We start from the raw sequence: 24452 nt of genomic DNA on the forward strand, positions 1-24452 counted from the left end.
GCAATTTATTGCTCTGATCTGCAGGTTGTAGCGACTTCTGGTTTATCCCATGTGTCTCCCAGTAAACCGGAAGTCGCTTTGACCTGCAGATTGGAGTGATAAATCACTTGGAGGACACCCACAGACAGGGCTGTGGGCCTCCCAGAGCTTCTCCAAGGCTTGCTGACCCCCCCACCCCAGTAGCAAGAAAAGCCTCTGAGTGCCCACAGCGCAGCAATCTCTGTGGCGCCTCCGGGACACATCCCCCCTCCGAGTCCCTGTCGCCACAAGCACCATTGGTTCTCAAACTCCTGGTGAGTTTGAGAACAACTGCCCTAGACTGCTTTTTCCAGGCACTAGCCATCTAAGAAACATTTGGGGGGGGGGAGATATTTCATTAACCATCAGCATTTGTTGTTCCAGAGTGTTTAGTAATGTTAGTTAAAAATGCAAGGGCTCTTCACAAAAGTACAGGTCTCAAAGTTCTCTGGGAAGGGAGAAAGACTAACACAGATATACCAAAGAAGGATTCTTGAATCACCAGCTGATAAAAAAATTCAGATGTATCTACTTATGTCAGAAATATGTATATCTGTTTGTGTTTTTATGCATCTGTTGGAGTAAAACTTATTTTTAAAAAAGTGAAATTAACAGCCCAATCCTGGGCTGCCTGGAGCACCCAACCTCGGCGGCACTGAGAATGGCTGCTGCCGGATCCTACATGGCCCGGGCTACCACGGGAGATGCCTCGGGAGAAGGGGACTTTTGTCCCCTTCTCCCGGGTAAGGTAAGCAGTCCCACAATGGGGCTATTCACTTTACCGCCAACCAAAAGGTTGGCGGTAAAGTAAAGGTGCTCATGTTGGGCGCCGAGTCTTGAATCCGAGCCTTGGATCCTGCAGAGCGGAGCTCCATGGATCTGCCTCCCTCCTTCCCCCTGGCACACCTCCCATCTGCTCCCTCCCTGCGTCATGCCTCCGCGTCACGCCTCCCCCTGCCCTCCTCCCCTTGCCGGCAACCCCCCTCCCCAGAACGCCTCCTCTCCGCCCCCGTCCGGTGCCCGCCCCGTACTAGCCCAGCACTGGCTGGCACTGGGCTAGAACGGGTGGCAGCCCGGCGGTGAGGCCTTACGGCACATTTGCAACAGTCCGCAGCAACACAGAGCCACGGCACGGAGTCCAGAATTGGGCTCTAAATGGTTAGAAGATAAGTTCAAATCACTTACTTCTACAAGTTTTCCCATCCCTCTTTAGTATAAATCCTTCATGACATTTGCAGGTGTATGATTCTTCATTATTGACACAGATATGTTCACATCCATGGGCAACAGATCTACAGACATCTTGAACTAAGCAAATTTAAGAGTTTGCTGGTTAAAAAAAAAGAAAAGAAAGCACTCTTCTATGGATGCAACAGATTACAAAAACTTACTTCTGATGAAGATCAAGCAACTTACTTCTGCAGGTCTTCCCATCGTCCCTTAGTACAAATCCTTCATGGCATCTGCAGACATAGGAGGAATCGCTACTGACACATAGGTGCTCACAGTCATGACCAATTGCTTTGCAGAGATCTTTGCCTGTGGGCAATTCAGATAATCCATAAAGATTGCTAGATGAAACAAGCGCAAATAAAGACGGACCAACTGCAAAGATTAAATAAAGTCCAGATCACATCCTGCTTATATGCAGTAGTCAAAGTGAAATGACATGAGAAACTCCAGTGAGCTATCTACTGTGTAGTTTCTGCAGGTTGTATTCTCCTCCCTCAGTATGAATCATGCCTAACTTTGCAAATGGAGAACTACTGCATTTACTAACGCAAATGTGTTCAGAGCTGTGGCTAAGAGTTCTGCAGGCCAAATGACATGTTAACATGTAGTTTGCTTGTGTATTTTTCCCCTGAACATAGCAGCTGTAGGGCAATAAGGACTGGGGGCCATAGTGAGAGGGAAAATGAGCTTAACCCTTTCCCCTCATAGTGTAGTCCTCATGAAAATTCTAACCCTCCCCCAGCTGCTATTTGCCAGAAGAAGGAAGCTGCCATTTACACCAATGTTATTTCTCCTGGAACAAATAACCACTTTGAAGGGTGATTTTCATGAGGACTGTAGCATGAAGGGCAAGAAATTCCTCAACATTGCGTGTCATGGTTCCACTCGTGATTGTGTCCCCAGCTGATCTTCACAGGAACGACAGGTACACACAATCTTTAATGTAACATACAGTTGAGTCTATTGAAGATATGGCCAACAGATGACCAACAGGCAAAAGCAATCTGGACAGGTATTTCTTTCTGCCCCCTCACAGTACTTCCCTTTAACATCAGAACTAGAAAGCCTCCGACCAGTCCTTGAAGTCACATGCAAATAGCCAAAGACATTTAGAAGTTCAAGGAATGCAAAGATAAAAAAAGAAAACAATACAAAATCTTTATCATGCCCTCATTTGTCAAGGATTTCATCACACTCCTTAGCAAAGGTGAAGAGCAAGCACACTCACATGTCTACACTTTTGCAAGTTCTGGTAATGTGCAGAAAGAAAGCCTATTGACCCTCCTCCATGGAAAGATTCATGAACTCCAGAGGAATATAGCATGAAACTGAAATCATAATTCTTGTAAGGTGTGTAGATGCCCAGAGCTTAGCCCACCACCTACTGAACTTCCAGGTGAGTGCTCTTCTGTACAATTACATGGTACCTTCCCAGTCCTGGATACAGTGTTCACAATGGCGCCCAGATGTGCAAGCTATACAGTCCTCACTGGCATTTTGTCTAGAAGAGGATAAGCTGGAGCACGTTACATCTCGATTGCAGGGACGAGAAATGCTAAAACACCATTTCTATCCTCTGAAAGTAGTATTTTCAGAACAAGTGGCCCATTTACTTACTTCTGCAGGTTTTTCCATCCTCCCTTAGCACAAATCCCTCATGGCACTTGCAGACATAGGAATCACCATCATTGGCACAGAAATGTTCACAGCCATGTTTCACTGATTTACAAACATCTCTACCTGAAAACAGACAGTGCATTTTTTTTTTGGTAGCAACACTTAAAAATCAGTGTGAAGATTACAAAATCTTCTGCTTTGCTTTTCAACAGTCCCTCCCAGATTTCAGGACCCCCATAATCTCATTCATTATCACTCAATTCATAATGATGCTTAAGAATAAAAATAATAATGATCAGTAGAGTCTGCAAACTTTCCCTCTCACCCCAAAGGGAATTCTTTAAATGAGAGATGTAGGGAACCTTAAATATAATCTAGTGGTATATGTTACTTATCTATTATATAGACTCTAGAGCATATATACAAAGACTGAAAAATACTGTACACAAATAATTTAACTGGGCTGGAAAAATCAAGCTTACGTTTACAAGTTTTCCCATCACTGTGAAGTATGTATCCTTTAAAGCACTGGCAGGTGTAAGATCTCTCACTATTCACACACAAATGTTCACAGCCATGGTTGCTCAGCAAACAATAGTCCACTCCTGAGGATTGACATTATAAACAGAGAAGATTTATAAAGATTCATCACAATTTAGTTTTCTGTAATAAACTAGAAAGAAAAAAATAATAATGGCACATTTCATTTGGGATAAACTGATGCTAAACTTCAAGTTTAGCAACAAGGTGCCAGACTGAGACCAGACAGAGATGCCATGGAAACGAACTCCAAAACAACACTTCATGTGTGCTTCAATGTACAAACAGAGTCCCTGGCTGCATCACAGGGAACTGTGCCATAGCAAGGCATGCTCCATCACCACATTTTAGATCAAGTGTAATTTGGCTCATCTCCTCCCAGAATATGTTCTTTCAGAAGCCATCATTTTTGCTCATTATGACAATTCTACGGTGTTATTTTGTTGAAAAACTAGCTCTTTTCACAAGCATTTTCTGGGTTTTGTTAATTTCCTCTTCCAATATTTTCTTTGTGGGTGATTGTGTTCCTGTGGTATATTTTAATTTTAATCACTACTATTCTTACTAGCTCTTTCGTATTGGCTTGTTTTATTTGTATAGTAAACTGCCTTGGTTTGCTTGTAGACATAAAGGTGGGATAGAAAATGTTAACACACCTCTTTAAATATTGATACCTGAATTTGTTTATGTTCTTCCTCCCCATCCCCTTTTCATTTTATCAGGTCTGTTGCACTGTAAACTGCAGAAAACTCCATTTTCAAAAAAAAATTTTTGCATCATTATAATAATAACAAATATGATGAACTATTATGATATGTTATATAACAGCAGCAACAACCACTATGATAGTAAAGTAACACTTGATAATTAGATCATGCAAGGAAACCAGTCTGCCACCAGGACTGAAAGATGCTTTTCCTGCACAAGTGGCCATGGACACCTGCTTCATAAATACTTTTTATATTAACAACTAGAAGAAGTGCTATTTTTCCACTCTGCTGCTGATTTCAGCAATTGTTATTATTTTTCACAACAAGTGAGTAATACAGTCCATGAGATGTTATTTTTAGCACTTCAACAGGAAACTTCAATGTAGAACAAAACTGTTTCCAAATAGAAAGTATGGTGAATTGGCAAGTAGAAAGAATATCCAGCAGGAATAACCATAAGAACAGGGCCAAACACACAGAAGTCCAGAAGTTAATGTAAAATTTGAGAGCTTTTGATGGAAATCCCAAGTGCTGCCTGGAGGAAAATAAAACACCAGAATGAATAAACATTTTTCCTGCTACCCTTGCAAGAACTCTTTCCATTGGTAGGGCGATAAAACTATTTCAGCAGGCCAGTTGCTTTCTTCGCAGCATGAATTCAAACAGATAGAGTGGACTAGATTAGAATCACATGTTTGAAAGTGGACTAGACTAGAATCCCAAGTTTGAAAGAATTCTGCCCCTTAAGCTTATTTTTTCCACTTTCTCTGGATGACACTTTCCTCCGGATGTATAGATCAGATTCTGGTTAGGCTAGGAAGAGTGCAAAGTACTGCATTTTCCCAGCAGCTTCACTCCTCCTGCCAGACAACTTCAAGAGTTGGGCAGCCCAATCATGAGCTGCCTGGTGACCAGAAAAGCAGTGGTGCCAAAATGGCTGCCACTGCACCCTGTGCATGATGGGCAGCTGCCAGCATCTCTTCGGGGGAAGGGACATCCGTCCCCTTCTCCAGGGAGGTTGGAGGCCCCACAATGGGACTATTCAAGTCTGTGCCGGCTATTTTGCAGGTACAGAGTTGAGAATCCCTGCCAGAAGGCCCAACATGGGGTTTAGGATACAGTGGAGCAGAGCTCCACTGGTCCTGCCCCCTCCTGCTCTGTTCTCTCCTCCTGCCCCACCCTCCTCTGCCCTGGAATGCCTCCTCCCATCCCAGCAAACCTCTCTGCTGCCGGGAGATCTTCCGTTGTTCCAGGAGGTTTGCGGCTGGCTTCTGGCTGGCACTAGGCTCAATGCGGACTGGTGCTGAGCTGGCACCAGCACTGACCCAGCGCTGAGTGTCATGGGTGTGCCTTGTGGCATGTTTGCAACACTCAGCACCGGCATAGGGTCAATGTGCTGAGCTCCAGATTGGGCTCTAAGACCCTATATTGATGATACTGGAAGAAACCCAGTCTTCCTACTCAACCTCAAGTTTAGAGTCTTGCCAACTGATTAAAAACAAATCCAAATTTTATAACTAGAGGTGTACTCATACTAGCCCTGATCTAGTGCCAGTCGTAGTAGTAGCTCATCCTAATGCAATAGACAGCATTGTTATGGTGGGGACAAGAACACTTAAAGTGGAGCAGGATGCCATCTTCTTTTCAGGCAAACCTAAAACCACTCTGCTTTGTTTTAGAAGTCCTACTTCACACTCCTACAAACATTATAAAACCTTCACTGAAAATTCATAGAAACATCATTGACATGCAAAAAACACTATAAAACATAGACAAATACTGAGCAATTATAATATAAATAACATTAAACACATCATAAAAATATAATAAACAGAAACTTTATAGATAGATCAACAGAAACATTTTTACAAGCATCATGAACAGCTGCAACAAGAACTTTATCAGAACCATCAATTTTTCCCCCAACAAACATAAAATCATCCTGTTTTGTTCAGCTTAATTGGAAACAGAGAGATCTCACATCTCCCCCGCCCCACTTCTGAGTACTAGAAGATAGTTGTGTTTGCTTGTTTTCAAACTTAAAGAAAAAGAGTGTTGAACAAGCACGTCAGCTTTACAATGTGTACCATGAAGCAGACTGCTACTAAGGACATTAAACTTGTTTTTAAGAAAGGAAAGTAGAAACTAAGGAGCCACAAAACAATCCTAACATGATTAGGGGGACATCATTACCAGTGATGTCACAAACACTATCTAATAAACTTATAACAGTAGTTGGAAATTGTTAGGTTAATCGGCTGGGTCTACACGTACAGCAGAATAAGGAGATATATTGTTAAGGTGATAAAATGGACTATATCAAAGGAATATTACTTTTGCATGTTCCGTTGGATTTAAAAAAAAATCCCTACAAATGGACAACAATAATTCAGGAAGAAAGCTTCTAGCGAACGACACCATTGCCTATTGTGCTGGGTCTCAATTTGTAGATAACTTTGAAAGTAGATAAGAAACTTCCTGCAGTTTGAAGTGACGTAGGCAATTTGACCATCTCGCTATGCTGCAAGCTCCCAATGGCAGAAGCGCTAGTTGGGATGCCATTCTTTGTATGTAAGAATTTTTACAATAAGTGAACAATATTTGTAGGTGTGGGGCTGCTTCCTCTTTCTCTCCTCCCTCTCTCAGCTGGACTTTCAGTGATAGCAACCTAGTCATTTCATTCCGCAGGAGAAAGAAACTATGCGGTGGTAGATGGACATGGCCCACGGCTGTAGTTTCAAGATCCCTGCAGTACACAAGACAATATCTTAAACCCACTTCACTTTTTTTCTCTTTTATTTTACACAGTATCCTACTCAAGAAACTTACTTGAACAGGTCTTTAGATCCTCATTAATGATGAATCCTTCAGAACACTGGCAGACATAGGACTCCCCGGTGTTCAGGCACAGTTGCTCACAGCCATGGTTGGATTCAGCGCAGTGATCTATTCCTGAGTCATGCCATGATAGCAATGGAAGAAAAGGCATTGGACATTACAAACATCTGGATGCTTACAATTAAGCCACCCAATTAAATATATCTTAGTCGATTTTTGATTTTTAATCAACTTAATTAGTTTTAATCAATTAATTGATGAACGGTAAATTAAATTTGCATAAATTTATTTTATGGGCAACAATAACAATTCTGAAGCAAGAATACTTTGTTTTTAGATGATGTTTGAATGCATCACACTAAGAAGAGGCATCCCTTATGCGTAAAATACCACTTTCCATCTGTGGCTTTTTAAAAATATAATCTGCTACTCGATTATTTAGGGGCACTTTTTAAAGTTTTAAATTAATGAATCTAAACCAGCGGTTCCCAATCTGTGCATCGCGATGCCCTGGGATGTCGTGGGCCACCCACTGCCCCAACAGGAAGAACACAGTATGAGCCTCCAAGCAGTGGCAGGAGGCTTAGCAAGGTGGACAGAGCTGCAGTGCACGAAAACTGCATGCTGCAAAAAGCCCTCCCAGCCACCTTGACTCTCTTACTGCTGTTTGGAGCTTTGTGCGAGGCCTCTGAACCTGGACATGAATGGCACTGATGTCAGCATGTGACGCATTTTGCGTCACTGTCATTCACTTCCTGGTTCCAAAGGTATTGCAGCCCCAGCAAGTTAGGGAACTACTGACCTATGGAAAATGCAGTCAAACCATGGTAATCTTGAGGAGCAGGAATTGTGAGCATCAGGAATTCCACATAGCTACTGTTTAACCTTTCTGAGCAGATGTCCTCCTTGGTAAAATCCCCACAATGCCATATTCATGGTGAAATATTGGTTCAATGGAGCCAGAAGGCCTGACAGCAGCAGTGTTACAATGGCCTCTTATACACATATTACCATGATTATGTAGCTGTAAGAGAGACAGATCCCAGCAGAAACAAGAGAATGCCAAATCCACAAGCAACAGAGATTAATCAAGGCTCAAAGTCTGGACTGTGTCTCATGAGAAGAAACAACTGGGAAATGCACTGATACGTGCTTCTATGAATGTACAGTGTAGCGATGCTGGCTCCGCTAATACAGAACAAAACAATACTTTGGAGAAAAACAGATTAAGAGAGAGAGAGGGAGAGAGAGAGAGAGAGAGAGAGGGAGAGGGAGAGAGGGAGAGAGAGAGAGGAAAAATACATTTTTCAACCACATTGCCCTATTAATTTTTTGCCAGTTGGCATTCTTTACTATTTCCACAGCCAGTTCAAACAGGGGAAACACCTCAATGTGATTCCAGACCAACTCTGACACAGGAAGGACAATAAGCTGTTCACAAATTAACCTTTATCTGGGGACAACCATCATTAAGTCTGTGTCTGGGTGCAGTGATTCACATGTTATATTCAAAGCAGGTACAAAGTAGGTACAAACAAGGTCCAGCCTTGTTATACACAGTTTATACACGGATTTGACTTAACATGAATGGCCCTTGCAAATGAGAAGGAATGTGCTGATCCCTGGAGAAGGGGAAAAAATGCACCCCTTGAAAACCACAGTTTAAAAAACATCTTTTTCCTGTTGCAGAGAGAGAGAGAGAGAGAGAGAGAGAGAGTCATACAAGTGATTACAGGTATAACCTAAGTATCCACAGATTCTTCTATCTCAAAGCTGATGAGAAGGGCCCTTTAAATTAAAGGAAAACAATTGTTTAATAATGCCATTGAGGGCGGCCAGCTGACAATCCATCAATCAATCTCTCTCCAGCTTCACTCCTCCCTTCCCCCTGAGCATGTGAAAGAAGGCTAAATGGCAGTGATTATCACCTTCTCCTTTCCCCGTCACTGGGGCTCCTGGTGAAGGGAGGGATTGCTGCCTCCTAGTAAAGCCTAAGTGCTTAGAGAGAAACTGATTGCCTCTGTGTGCATTACAAAGGTCAGCAAGGCTGTTTTTAAATCACTGGAGCAAAAAGACTTTGTTTTTTAAATTTATTTGCTATAGTGCGTTCTTTGCCGTCCATGTGAACCCTTGCGAATAATGAGACTCAACCTGCAAACAGATTATTTTGTAAAATGAACTGGGTACAGTAATTCACATAGAAAAGTGTACCCAAGAGCAGACATTTTATATCTGGGTACAGCATATCATGAGACTAGCCTGATAGAGAAACACACTATAAATGTGGCCTTCCACAGACATGTTCCATCTGGAATGCCAAGCAAGGCATGGCAGTGGGAGATCCATTATCAGATGTATGCAGCCACTGAGTAGGGATGGATTCAGATTGGGCCATGGAACTGGGGAAGAGGGTTTCAACACTTTCTCTGCAGCATTCCCTGCCTAGTCCAATCTGCTCACCCTGGAGCAGGGGTGTCAAACATAAGACCCGGGGGCCAGATGCGGTCCTCGGAAGCTTTTTATTTGGCCCTCGGGTTCCCTGCTGCTGAGCAGTGCTGAGGTGTCATTGCTGAAAGGGCAGCCTGCATGATAACTGGCCTCTCCCATATCTTGAAATATGATCAAGATTTGCGTCTTTTCTGTTCTATCATTTGAAGCGAATGAGTTCCTAAGCAAAAATAAGTGTTTGTGGGTGTTATCTGTTTAATTACATCACTTCCTGTCTAATTACATCACTTCTGGCCCTCAACAGGTGTCATGAATGCAGTTTGGCCCACTGTATGAAATGAGTTTGACACCCTTGCCCTACAGCTTCTGTTTTCTCCATGGGTAGAACGGCTACCATAAGAACATAAGAACAGCCCCACTGGATCAGGCCATAGGCCCATCTAGTCCAGCTTCCTGTATCTCACAGCGGCCCCACCAAATGCCCCAGGGAGCACACCAGATAACAAGAGACCTCATCCTGGTGTCCTCCCTTGCACCTGACATAGCCCATTTCTAAAATCAGGAGGTTGCACATACACATCATGGCTTGTAACCAGTAATGGATTTTTCCTCCAGAAACTTGTCCAATCCCCTTTTAAAGGCGTCCAGGCCAGATGCTGTCACCACATCCTGTGGCAAGGAGTTCCACAGACCGACCACACGCCAAGTAAAGAAATATTTTCTTTTGTCTGTTCTAACTCTCCCAACATTCAATTTTAGTGGCTGTCCCCTGGTTCTGGTGTTATGTGAGAGTGTAAAGAGCATCTCTGTATCCACTTTATCCTTCCCATGCATAATTTTGTATTTCTCAATCATGTCCCCACTCAGGTGTCTCTCTTCTAGGCTAAAGAGGCCCAAACGCCATAGCCTTTCCTTATAAGGAAGGTGCCCCAGCCCAGTCATAATCTTAGTTGCTCTCTTTTGCACCATTTCCATTTCCACTATATCCATTTTGAGATGAGGAGACCAGAACTGGACACAATTGTATCCACAATTGTAACCAATTGTACACCATACCCTTGTATGGTGACCTGTAAGGTTACTTGTAAGTTTTCTTCAAAGGCAAATCACAGAGGGAAGGGATTTGGATCAGGAAACATTAAGGAGGAATAGTATTAACCCCTCCTTCCACCACACTGTACCCCAAACACACATACCAACACCCCTAGCTAAATTCACAGAGAGAGAGAGAGACCCTAACATAGATCTCCCAATGTCATCCCTGGTCTGCTTTTTATTCATAAGTCTCATTGTCAATGTTAGGACACAACTAGGATACAACTAGATACCCATCCCATTATCAGTGCCGAATCAGCACTTTTGTCACTGATTATGTCACTGACAATTAGCTATATTACAGCTCAACATTGTCATACTTCAGTCATTACTCTGGTTCAGAGAAGAGGGAGACCCATGCAGAACAGTGCCAGCTGAATTAAGTGTAACTGTAACCAAGGCATTATAAAGTTTCATGACAAGCATGGCAGAACCACCTAGTTTAATAACACAGCTCTGCTTGCCAGATGCATGTATACAAGCTAGCACATGAACTATTGCACTTAAATCCAATCCATATGATTGGCTGCCCTTTAAGAAAACCCAAGCTCATAACATCTTAAGAACAGATGTACATGAGTTTACACCTGAGATGAAAAAGGAGGAAGGAAGCTTTATCTGTTGTATCAACTTTACAAGGTATTTATAGATATGACCAACTGGCTCTGCAAAATCTGCAGCAGTGTTTTGAGACAAACAAATCCTCCTCCCTCATACTATAATGGTGGTTCTTTTTGAACAATGCATAACAAATTTTCAGGAATTGTTCCAAAATTAACATCCTACATAGTCACAAATATTGTTGGCTTCAATAGAAGTTTCTGCTGGTTCTACTAAGTTCCAGCTGGCACACTTTCCTTTCTTTCCATGAGTTCAGTCACCATAAACAGACCAGTTGTCAGAGACACTTATACAAGGGAAAATCTGGACAAAAAATCCACCCTCAAACAAACCACTATACTTACGTTCAGATTATTATGATACTTTAAATACTGAGGAGTCAAGGAAATAGTTGATGAAAGGTTTGGTAACAAAATGATTTTTAACCCAAATGTTATTTTTTAAAGACCAAACACAGTCCCCGTCTAGCACAAATTATGCAGTTAAGCTTCTCATATTTGGGGAAATCATAAGAGTCAGCACATTCAGACTGCAAGCTCCAACCTGGGAAAATCTGCTTTGTGACCAAGTTATCTATCTCCCCTACCAGCCAGATAAGAATTTATCCTGAACTTTTAAATACAATATACCAATTCAAGAAGCAGTGCAAAGACAAATATGCAAATAAATAGACTCTTACAGTTCTGGACATCTTCTCTTGTTTTGGCACCTTAGGAACAAACTACATGTTTTGTTAAAAATGTCAATAGCCCTGATATACTTTTGTTGACTTAATAGCAGCTGGGGGAGTGTGTGTATCATTCAAAATGAGAGGAGGGGGTTCAACCCCTTGCCGCCACTGTGGCCCCAGTCTAGATCAGGAAATTCTGCAGGCTGGGGGAGGGAAACTCTTATTGGAGCCACTGATTGCTTCCCTCCCAAGACAAATAGCAGTTGTGAGAGTTGGGATCAGTTTTGAATCAGGACCATGACAAGGGCAGAAGGTTAAAGACCCATCCCTTGTGTTGCACAACTAAGCTGTACTGGAACAGGCAGGCAGGCATGCCTAAACTGTATTCAGTACGGGGTTGGAAGTGGACCTGGTGCAACTTAGAAAGGGGACTTATGTCCCCTAACCCTGAGTAATGCCCCAGCCACCTCAAAGTGGGCTACTCAGATTTGTGCCAGCTAAATCACTGGCGAAGATCTGAGCAGCCAGGTGTAAGATTGAGCTGCTCGGGAGGGAGGTTAGGATCCAGACTCCCTCCTCCCAGGCCTGGCCCACCCACTGACCAGCCTGTCTGCCACCCACTCTCCTCCTGCCCCAGAAAGCCCCCGAAACACCTTCCCCGATCTCTCCAACCCCCTCACCGGCCACCTTGGCTGGCGTTTTCTTACTGGCCGAAGTCCAGGAATTGGCATGCGGAGACCAGTGTGCGTCCTTGTGCCAGCCACCCTGAATCGAAAGACAGCGCAAACATCCCTTACAACACATTTGTGACACTCCTCAGCTGGTGCAAGCAACTTGCACCGGCTGACTGAGTGCTCAGGATTGTGCGCCAATTCACACCCTTGTCTGCTATGTAGTAGACAAAAGTTAAGTGTATCACCAGGGCCAAGAATACATCCAACAGAACAGTTTAGCATTCTATGTGCATAATTTTAAAAACTGTTATTAATAAAAAAAATATATATATATATATATATAGACAATTCTTAAAGGGCAATTTGCAAATTTGTGCAGATTCTTTAACAGAGTTGATTCAGTTGTTAAACTGCAAACATGAATCAAGACCTGGTTTTGCATCAGGAAGGAAAAGGATAGTGTTAGAAACAACCAATTAAACAGATCTGTGCATTTTCATTGTTTTAATCACTATTTAGACTTCAGAGATAAGGACCGAAAATACATTCAGCAGTTCCTCTTGCTAGAGCTCTGCAGTACGTTTGTAATTCATACATATGTGAGTCGCTTGCTAGCATTACTAGCAATTACTGGGTCCCTTTGGGGAGACCCAGTATTACTGGGTCCCTTTGGGGAGAAGGGCGGGATAGAAATAAAGTTTTTATTATTATTATTATTATTACTTCAGTTAACACCATCTTGTTGGACTTACAAAAGCACATATTTTGAAACCATGGGAGATCGCTAGGATATGACTGCTTTTGAACTCAGTCCAGTATACAGAAAAGCAACTGCTTCAGGTTTCTGACATACTCACTTCTACATGTCTTGCGGTCATGGTTCAAAGTATATCCAGTTCGACAGCTGCACACATATGTGTCTTCAGTGTTAACACATTCATGTTCACAGCCATGTTTTCCCAAAGCGCAGACATTTATTCCTGGGAACACAGATATAAAGGTCAGAAAAACAGTGCTGAAAAGCAAAGGCAGTTTTAAAATATGTATTGGAAATCTCAAATTCCAATATGTTCCCAGTCACCAGAAGCAAATAAAAAACTGTGTTTGGCATCCAAAACCACTTATACAAAGCAAAGGAGAGTCATAAGAACATAATAAGAGCTCTGCTGGATCTTTGTAGTCCAGTTTCCTGTATCTCATAGTGGCCCAACAAATCCCTCTGGGAGCATTCAAGACAACAACATGATACCTGTATCCTGTCGCCACTGCCTTGCATCTGGCATTCAGAGACAGGCTAACTCTAAAATCCAGGATTGCGTATAGGCATGTAACCTGTGGTTTACTTTATCTCCATGCATCTGTCCAATAGCCTTTTAAAGGCAACTAGGCATTCAGGGGCTATCACCACATTCTGTGGCAAGATCTTCCACTAATTAATTACACGCTGGGTAAAGAATTAAAAGTTGCTGGAGGGCAGGCACTTTCAAGACTCTGGGGCTACTAAAGAATGATTCTATGTGCTGCATATCAGGCAATAGAATAGTAAACCTAAGAGAATTTCCTCGATCAGTGGTATTATCATGGGTTCTGCCATGTTGGATTTTTTTTATTTGTACAAGTAAACACATACAGTGGCTGGCAGTTGTTCTCCAGGGTTTCAGACAGGGATCTTTTTCAGTCCTACCTGGAGATGTGAGGGACTGAACCCATAACCTGCTGTAAGCAAAGCAGATGCTTTATCACTGTACTACTGACACTCCCCACAAGTTTTGTTCTCCAAAGCGCACAGATCTGGTCATTTTAAAAAGTGCTATTGAAAAATACCTTGCAATAGTTACTATCTATGAAAATTTTTTAAAAATGTAACTTGTTAAATCCCCACACCAACCAGCCAAGCGGTAGCCCAAAGCAGTGCAATTTTTAAAAGAAATTAATATAGTGCTTTGAAAGATGCTCAAGCTTGGGTTTTGGCAACTCTCCAAAGGAAAGGAATTCCACAAATGAGAACAGCTAGCAAGGATGTTTCCGTATATTGAATGAATGCCGTGACTAGGCACAGAGATTGTATTATGGTTGGTGGGATGGTTTTTTAGGCATGTTAGAAAGTTATATTATAATATAAAGGGGGAAAGATCGGCATCATTGAAGCCAAGCTATGACAGTGATGTTGAGAAATAAAAGCAGATGAACTTTCAATACACTTTAGGACAACATACTTTTGCAAGTTCTTTTATCTGGATTGAGGGTAAATCCTCGCTGGCAACGGCAGAAGTAAGATTCGTCTGTATTGACACATTCCTGCTGACAGCCATGATTTTGCAAAGCACAGTAATCTGGTCCTGAAGAATGAAAAACACTTTTTAATAGTGACAGCAGGAGAAAGTACAAGTCAGTAGTAGACTGACACAAATGCATAACAACCCAATCTTAAACTCCCTTTGCATCCTTGGTCCTCCTCTGCAATGGCGCTGACTACAGTAAAGCTACACAGTGCACTGCTGAAAGCATCAGTGGGAAGCTGGCACCTTCTCATGGCTGCCTGAGGATCCTTCGTAGATCGTTGACAAGGATAAGTCAGCAGAAGATGTGGGAGGCCAGAAGGGAGGTCAGGGAAGGGTGAAACAGGATGGGAGAAAGGCAGGGAAGGGTGGACGAGGCCAGAGATGGCAAGAAATCCTAATCCCCCTCCCAGATCCAATCCTGAGGCAAGGGTCAACGCAGCCCTGGACAGTTACTTAGCTGTCGCAGGTCTAAGTAGACCCCCCTCTGCTGTGGAGACTTACATCCAAGTAAGGGAACAATTGTTCCCTAACCTAAAGGAGACCTCTGCAACTGCCCTCACCATTTTGATGCTGCTGTATCAGTAGGGGATGGTGGTGAAAGATAGGACTGGGCCCTTAATCTCAGTATCTTCCTTTCTTTAAAATTTGCATGAAAGCAGACAGCAACATCTTAACTAGCACTTTTGCTGTCGGGAGCTCCCTGTGAGAATGGAAGGAACATTCTACTGGTGCAAGGCATCCGGAAAGGATGCTATCCAGAGTGTTCTCTTTTCATGCATACTAAGATAATACAGAGAGCTTAGGAATTTCTATTCGGTGGGAACAAAATCTAAAGCAATATTGAAATGATCTTCCTGGACCAGGCCAAAGGTCAAACTATCTCAGCACTCTGGCACCAACAGCTGCCAGAAAGGTGGTCTGAGAGAAGCTCACAACAATAAAGAAAGCTCCTTTTCCTATAGTTTGTCTTTTGCTGCTGGTAACTGGAAGCACAAGACCTCTGCTTGTGGAGGACCCGCTATTGACTAAGACAAGAATAGTTTTCCTCCATAAATTAGTCTAATTCTTTGTAAAAGCCACCTGAATTAGTAGTCCTGAAAAATGTGGATAACTTACGTCTACAAGTTTTTTTATCTGGATTGAGGATGAATCCTTTTTGGCACTGGCAGTAGTATGAGCCTTCAGTATTAACACACTCATGTTGGCAGCCTTGGTTATTCAAAGCACAGTAGTCCACAACTAAAAAACAAACAAGAGCAAAACTTAAGACAAGTTCACTTGGATGCAGAATATTATGATTGAATATGCACTGTAGTACAGGTGGGACCTCTTTATCTATGAGTTCAGCACCCACAGATTTAGGTCCACGTTAGAAGGCCACACCTGACCTCCCAGATACAACTGGAAGTGCAATAAGTGGTGAAGAGGTAAAGAGGTCATGATCATGCCCCTCCCCATAGTCACAGTCCCATAGCCTTATTAAGACTATAAAAATTAACTTCATTAGAACATTTTCTTCTCTGCAACTTATTTCTACTTCAAAATGTACTGTAGTTCATTTAAAGATCTAGCCCATTTAATTCCAAACTAATTGAGTGGGTTGCAATAGTTTTAAAACAAATGTACAAATATTGAAAAATTGGATTAAAAATATCCCAATGAAATATAAAAGGTATACCACAGTGCTAGCACACAGATGTTTACTCAGAAGTAAGATACCATCACTTTATAAGAACATAAGAACACACCCACTGGATCAGGCCATAGGCCCATCTAGTCCAGCTTCCTGTATCTCACAGCGGCCCCACCAAATGCCCCAGGGAGCACACCTGATAACAAGAGACCTCATCCTGGTGCCCTCCCTTGCATCTGTCATAGCCCATTTCTAAAATCAGGAGGTTGCGCATACACATCATGGCTTGTAACCCGTAATGGATTTTTCCTCCAGAAACTTGTCCAATCCCCTTTTAAAGGCATCCAGGCCAGATGCCGTCACCACATCCTGTGGCAAGGAGTTCCACAGACCAGCCACACGCCGAGTAAAGAAATATTTTCTTTTGTCTGTCCTAACTCTCCCAACACTCAATTTTAGTGGATGTCCTCTGGTTCTGGTGTTATGTGAGAGTGTAAAGAGCATCTCTCAATCCACTTTAACCTTCTCCTGCATAATTTTGTATGTCTCAATCATGTCCCCCCTCAGGCATCTCCTTTCTAGACTGGAGGCCCAAATGCCGTAGCCTTTCCTCATAAGGAAGGTGCCCCAGCCCAGTAATCATCTTACTTCTTTGACTGTAAGAGATGTCCCAGAGCTCCACTCCGCCATGCATCCCCATGACTGCACCCTCTGCTCAGGTAAGGCAGTTTTGAATCTCACAGCTTTGTAAGATACAGGTAGCTATCTCCAGCTGAGGGCCTGACACATCTACAGCAGAAGCACTCTTGGAAGACTAAACAAGCAACTCTTAGGCTGTCCCAAGCTCATGATACCTTGAATATAAAACAGGTTTAACAGTTTACCTGTTTACTTCAGTCATTTACTGTATTTATTTGCAGGATTTAGTCCACCCTTCTGCTAAAGTGGTCCACCTTTTGTCCTTAATAGATTAGGTTGAGACAGAGTGACTAGAGTTGCCAACCCTTCAGGCTCACCCTGGAGTCTCCAGGAATCAGCTCTGATCTCCTGGTGACTACTGAAAGGAATCCTAGGGATGTTAATAGAGCATCCTTGGCTCAATGATGTAACATCATGTTGCAGAAACAAAAAAGATCTCCAGAAATAGCTTCAGTTGGAGTTAGCAACCCTAAGGGTGACTGGCCCAGGGTGACCTAATATATTGGGTAAGTCTACGTAGGGATTCTGAACTCCAAGACTAACAGCACAATCCTTTGTATGTTTATTAAGAAGCAAATCCTATTATGTTCGATGGGGCTTACTCCTAGATAAGTGAGTATAGGACTGTAGCCTGATGGCCCAATCCTATCCAATTATCTAGTATTGGTGCAGCCGCAAATCAGCCCCAAGGTAAGAGAACAAATGTTCCCATACCTTAAGGTGGGCTCTGTGACTGCTGCCCCACCACAAGATGCAGTGCATACATCATTGGCACAGCTGCACCAGCACTGGAAAATTGGATAGGATTGGGTCCTAAGTGAACTATCCCCCACAGAGACTCATAACCCTTTGCCAGGAAGAAGAGTGTGTTGTGTTCACTCTAATAACAAGTAGTCATTACAGTATAAATATTTATTTGCAAGGTAAAACACCATAGCTAATTAATTTGTGAAAATGCTTGTAAAATGGCATTGGCCAGTCAATGCTAATATTAAACTGGATATAAGCACCATTGTCCTCCAAGCCCTATGTTCGAAAACTTCTACTAATCAAAAGACAGTTTGATGCTCTTGTCAAATGCCTCATCTGTGCCCCAGTGCAAACCTAGCTAAACAGGACTTTTCTTTGGATTCCTCCACGACTTTTGGATAAATGACACTGAAGTGCATTTATCTCTATGGAGCGTGTGCCAATTTTTAAGAGAGTTATTTAAAACAAAGAACAAACACAAAAATTACAAAGTGGTTTGGACTAGGGAAAAGAGCAAGGACTCTTTCTGCCCATGAAATAGCGTGTCCTGTTTCACTCAGACTCTAGAGAACAAAGGCTCTACCTTCCCATCATTGCCAGCTAAGCCATTATAAGCAAGTTGCTAGTTGCTGTTATATTTCTTATTCACTTCCAAACTATATTTCTTTTAATTTTTAAAATGTCAGTTTGTTTGGATGAATGCATTTTTCTCATAATCATACAATCATAACTCTGCCATAATCTAAGTAACCTTGGGAAAACTGACCAAATGTATGTCATCAGGCAAGCAAATGCTAATATTCTTTCACATTATGGGAGTTCCTGCTTACACTTAAGAGCAGTTGATTTAAGTCCAGGCAATTTAGACTTTCCATAATGCAGAATGTGTAACCGCTTTCCTGGCAAATGCCTTCTCATTTCCAAGTCGAAGAGTGTCATACAGAACGTTTACTGAAAATTGAAGCAGTACCCAGCTTTCCCTTAAAAAACTCAAGTACAGAATTTTCAGTTGTCTCATGAGATAAAATGATATTAACACCAATCTCCTCTAACCACAGTACATTATAGGAGATGATTCATTCATCGTTATGGTACTCCACTCCCAATCAATGGGAAAACACACATTATATATATTGCCAAACCAAGAAAGAAGACAATGATTACCTTAATTGGACACAGGAACAATACTTAAAAAATGTGTTGTTTTTTTTGCTTTGTTCCTTATTTTACAAAATTATCCAACTGCAAGGCTGCCAGAGTCTCTTAAACAGTGCCAACAAACCCCAAGGTCAACTAATAATAGCAAAGTGGAGTGGTAAAAAATCTCCAATAGTCTTTAAAATGAATCTGGGCAATACAAATACAATCAATATTTAACTGCCTTAATTATATGATACATTATGCATTATGGAAAGTCTAAATTGCCTGGACTTCTTTTCTATGCCTGGTGTAACAAGTTCTTACATATCCACAATCTTATGAATTTTATTTAATTTGTGAGAAATTTGAGGTACATTGAAAATATTATCATGGACTACGGGCAACAGTCTATGCTCATTAAGGGTTTGTGTATACACTGCAGTTGCTACAAGAGAACAGATGAAAGTTTCTAGCATGTTAATCACAGCACAGTAGTTATAATAATATGCAATGCAACTTGCTTTCATATGGAATTTCTCCATACCATTCCAGAAGTTCCTGATGGCAGCTAGAGGTAGTTCCATAGGTGAAACAAATGGGCTGGCTGCATAGTAACCCTCACTCCAGATTACAATCAAGATGTGGTATAATCTGTGCAGAACCTGTCCCAAGCAGTCAGGCCATCAGTCAGGCTGTTCTGCTGAAAAATGTCTCAAGGGTGAAAGGCGTAGATCAGTCCAACTCTTTCTCAAGAATTCAACTCCACTCCAGTTCAACTTTTCAGATGTCTACAATTTAAGGATTACAGTTTTATGAAGTTTAGGTTAGGTCTTAATTTTAAATCCTTGTTACCAGGGATACTGGCCACTGGTATGGAAAAAAACAACTGGATGCCATTCCTCCATCTGTTTGTTGTTTTCCTCTGAAAATATTTTTGTTTCTCTGCTTCTGATTACTGTTGTGTAAAGATTTGGAGTTATTTGAAAGCTAGAAGGATGAGAGAGTGCTGGACTAACTGTTTTCTAGGGCCTCGTCCAAATCAGATTCATTGCAATTGTGGTGATTTCAATATGGAGTTGTAGGTAAAAAAAAAAAAGTGGTATGTGGGTTGAGGGACAGCTATCTCTTTACTACTATTATGTTAAACAATTCTACTCCACCTCTCTCCCTTTGGGGGACTCAAGGTGGCTTACAATTTCACTTAAAAAACACTGGGTACCATCCAGAGCAGGGGTGTTCAAGCTTTTTGGCAGGAGGGCCACATCATCTCTCTGACACTGTGGGGGAGCGGGAAAAAAAAAGTAATTTACATTTCAAATTTAAATAAATGTACATAAATGAACATATAGAGACGGAACTTATATGGATGAATGAAGGTCTTGCAATAGCTCAAGGCCTATAAAAGGCCTTGCACAAAGCAAGGTCAGCCTTTCCTTTGCTGCCGCTGCTGTATCACAGATGTGAAACAGCAAGCAGTGGAATGAGCCCTTGTCCCACAGCTCACATGAGAGGCCGTACAGTTGGCCATCACACTGAGAGCAGTTGCATCAGGTCAGCCCGGACTCCAGCAAGTCTCCGGGGGGCCAGGGACATTGGAGACTGGGGTCTCCATGAAGGCCGGATGGGGAGTCCTTGAGGGCCGCAAGTGGCCCCAGGGCCAGGGTTTGGGCACCCTGATCCAGAGTAATGCTTATGTGAAAACATAAGCTCCTTCGCTGGGGACCTTTTGTGGGAGCCAAACATGCTTTCCATTGAAGGAGGGAGCTTCCGTTTATGGAGTGTGCTTCCATTCACAGAAGCATAACCTTGGATGCCACCCGTTGTAATGATAAAACATACAATGAAGCACAATAAATCACAGCAGCAGTTAAACTAAATATTTCAACAGAGGAACAAAAGGTCAAACTTGGAAAAAGTCTATTGAGATACTATAAATGTTCCTGAAAATAAGCTCTGAATACTGAACCCTTTATTTAATGAACATCAATTTAACAGACTTTGGAAACAATGGATGTAGTCAACTTTAGTAGTTCACAGACTTTTTATCACTGGGACCCACTTTTTAAAATGACACTATTGGGATCCACCTAATTTTACAAGACTAAAAAGAAGTTTCACTTTACCAGCTTCTCAAGCCTGTTACTATCCTTTTTACTAAGGGGGGGGGCATCTTCTAGAGCATTTGTTGAGCTCCACATTCACTGAACTGGAACCATTCTGGTGGCATTGTGTTCTCCTCTGGCTGCCCTTCAAAGTGGACTAAGGCAAGTTTGCCAATTCACAAGTCAACACATATGTGCTACTTACTACATTTCACTTTCCATAGGGTTACATTTTCCTTGTCAGATATCAGCTTGTCACTTTTGTGACTCATCAAGAATTGGGTCGCGACCAACAGGTGGGTCCCCTCACAGTTTGGGAACCGCTGGTCTATTTCATTAAAAACAAGTCATATACATTTTGTGCGTGGCAGTTCCACTGATTTCAATGCATTCAGATTTAATGGACTTTTAGCATTAACTGATACCCTCTTCCCCCATTATTCTGTTAAATCAAAGATTCAGTGAATAAAACAAAAAAGTGTGGAAATTTTTTAAGTTTTACTTCAGTATTAAACAGTATTAACAGTATTAAATAATGTTTTAAAAAATACAATTAACTGAATTTTTAAAATTTCACTGCCCTATAGAAACAACTATAAAACACTAGAGGGATTTGCTTGCTTCTGTCACTGTGATTTATTGTTCATTCCTGGAATAAAATTGAGATGCTCAGGCTCAGTGTCAATCCTAGACCTTGGAAATTAATAGTATTTCATTTGGCACATATAATTGGAGCTAGAGAAAAGAAACACTGTGCAAAAATGGGAAAGAACCATCATTTTCCCTAAGCTAGTCCAGACTTTTTTTAGGCAGGTACAACAACGTGGAGCATACTATTAAAATGTAGCAATTCAGTGTGTTAATCCAAAACCTTCCTTGAAATTATCTTTGTTGTGTTAAAATGGTTTTTCTACACAGCAGTAGTTAATTCCATACCACAAATAGCTAGAGTTGTTTGAAAACTGCTATTTATTTTACTCAGAAGTAAGCCCATTATGTTCAGTAATACTTCGGCTGCAATCCTATCTTACTCACCAGGAACATATCACCTCTGATAATAGCTTTGCAAAAATTAATAAAAATAGGGGTGATCTTCTGAATTAATATTGTAAGTATTAATATATTTTAAAAGTTGTCTGCTAGGGATCAGCAGGTAGTTTGTACCAGCACAGAGTTATCTATAGCTGCATAAATTATGATGCTCCTCCAAACTAAGTACATATGAGCCACACTTCTGTCAAATTAGTTCAGGAGAAAAGCATAGTATGTAGAAAAAAAGAAATAATTTGGAAATGAGGATAAGAACATTAAAACCTTGTTATAATTAGACTAAAACCAAAGTATCTGTATATGCAAAAACCACACCTCCCACCCCTTTATCAGCATAAGTCTTAGATCACTTCTCTGAGATACTTGGAATAAGAGAAAACTCATGGAAAAAAAATAGTTTCGTAATTGTGGGGGAACGACACTGCAGAAACTTAGTACAGAAGTAGTATACTAAAGTATACCAAAGCAGATGCTCTTAGTTGGTTTTAGGGATCTCAACAGAGCACGTGACAAGTGGTATTCAAACTGCCAACATTTAGACAAACAAACAGAATACAGTATAGGTGTTTCTAAAATGTGAACATAAGCAATAAAAATAGTTATGTGCGAATTCCGCAATTGAGAAGTGCCTGTAAAGTATTCATTAGAGTACAGTATTACCAACTGTGCATGTGAAATGTAACATAATACATCTGTTACTGTAGCAGCAGTGTCTGACGATTTCAGACGGTCCTAGTGAAAATAGCTGGAGAGGATGTTCAGCTGTGAGAAAGTTGTTTGGGTTACAACTGGAGAAGTTGTTGTGGTAAGACTATATATATGGGCTGACAGACCAATCCTGAGCTGTCTGTTGTGCAAGAGGGCAGCCGCCAGCGGCTCCTCAGTCGGCTGAGCTGCAATGGGGCTACTCGATTCTGTGGCACTCCTACAATGGGGCTACTCGATTCTGTGGCAACCCTTGGGCTGCTGTAGAATCAAGAGCCTCCATGTCAGGCCCATGGCCCAACATGGAGGCTCTGGATGTGGAGGAGTGGAGCTCTTCCAGGCCTGCCTCCCTCCCACCCTGCTCCCTCTCCCCAGCATCCCTCCTCCCCACACTCTCCTCTCCCTCCCCCACCTCCCCCTGCCCCAGAATGCCTCCTCTCTGCCTCCGTCCACATCCTCACCTACCTCTCCACTGCCTGGTGGTTCAGGTAGCTGTGGAGTAACAGTACTCCACTGGTGCTAGCCCAGCGCTGACTGGTGCTGAGCTAGCACCGGCACTGGACTGGCACTGAGAACTGCAGGCATGCCTTACAGCATGTTTGCGTCACTCAGCGCCGGCAGAGGACAGGTGGTAAGAGCTCAGGATTGGGCTCTTATACTCTTATGCAGAAAGAACATATGATGAAGTCAGTATGCTTTTACATACTGTAGCAAGCTTTCCTAGACTAGACCATAAGAAGGACAAATACTGTAGATACTCGCCTATAGGGCGAAAAATTTGTCCCAAAAATTTGTCCCCTCCTGAATCAACCTTTTGCCTTATCTGGGGGGCCACTAGGGGCTCAGGGGTGTTTCAGGCACACTGCGGAGCAGCAGTGGTGCTGCTGGGGAGGGTGACGTGCCACCTGCTCCCCCACCGCGCACTTCCCACCTGGAGTGGGGAGCCTGACGGAGCTGCTTGGCTCGCTTGGCTGCTTGGCTCGCTCCCTCCTCCTTGCTGCTCCTGGGCATTGCAGTCCCGCCTGCTCAGGCTCCCAGAGCCTGGTCTCCTTGGCTCTGACATCCTCCTCCTCCTCCGCCCCGCTAGTCTTTGAAAGGACAGGAAAGGGGAGCAGGAGCCTGGAGCACATCCCATGCTTGTCGTCAATGGGGCTTACTCCCAGGAAAGTGGGCATAGGACGGCAACCTTTGAGCCCAAGCCTGTGCATGCCTACTCAGAAGTAAATTCCATTATTGTCAATGGGGCTGACTCCCAGGAAAGTGTGCATAGGATGGCAGCCTTTGAGCCCAAGCCTGTGCATGCCTACTCAGAAGTAAATTCCATTGTCAATGGGGTTTATTCCCAGGAAGAGATTGTAGCTTGAAGATGGGGAGAGAAACGGGAGGGCTGCTTCTTCATGCAGAGTCTACAGCTCTGCATCTGCTTCTTCCAAGTGAGAGGAAGGAGGGGAGCCCCCACACAGCCTCCCTCCCTCCCTCCCGCCCGCCCTCACTCCTGCACTGCCTGCTCTCTCTGCTCTTCAGCCCCAGCCCCTCTCTTCCCTCCACCAGCCTTCACTCTGTTGTACTGTTTTCTCCCCCTTCTCCTTGCCTGCTGTGGCCCCCTTCTCTTCTCCTTTCCCCACTG

The 24452-nt window shown here is 42.6% G+C and overlaps 1 protein-coding gene across 1 annotated transcript in view; it reads right to left on the minus strand.

The window, feature by feature from the left end:
* The window catches only part of MATN2 (matrilin 2), a 58082-nt gene that overhangs the window by 15355 nt on the left and 18275 nt on the right, over window positions 1-24452 (minus strand). The window contains exons 6-13 of the mRNA XM_066623225.1: window positions 15863-15985; window positions 14681-14803; window positions 13322-13444; window positions 6948-7070; window positions 3351-3473; window positions 2869-2991; window positions 1435-1557; window positions 1204-1326 (exon numbers count right to left, since the gene is read on the minus strand). Coding sequence (XP_066479322.1) covers window positions 1204-1326; window positions 1435-1557; window positions 2869-2991; window positions 3351-3473; window positions 6948-7070; window positions 13322-13444; window positions 14681-14803; window positions 15863-15985 — 984 coding nt within the window. The remainder of the gene's footprint in view (window positions 1-1203; window positions 1327-1434; window positions 1558-2868; window positions 2992-3350; window positions 3474-6947; window positions 7071-13321; window positions 13445-14680; window positions 14804-15862; window positions 15986-24452) is intronic.

This window comes from Tiliqua scincoides, chromosome 4 (genome assembly GCF_035046505.1).
Source record: "Tiliqua scincoides isolate rTilSci1 chromosome 4, rTilSci1.hap2, whole genome shotgun sequence".
Lineage (NCBI taxonomy): Eukaryota > Metazoa > Chordata > Lepidosauria > Squamata > Scincidae > Tiliqua > Tiliqua scincoides.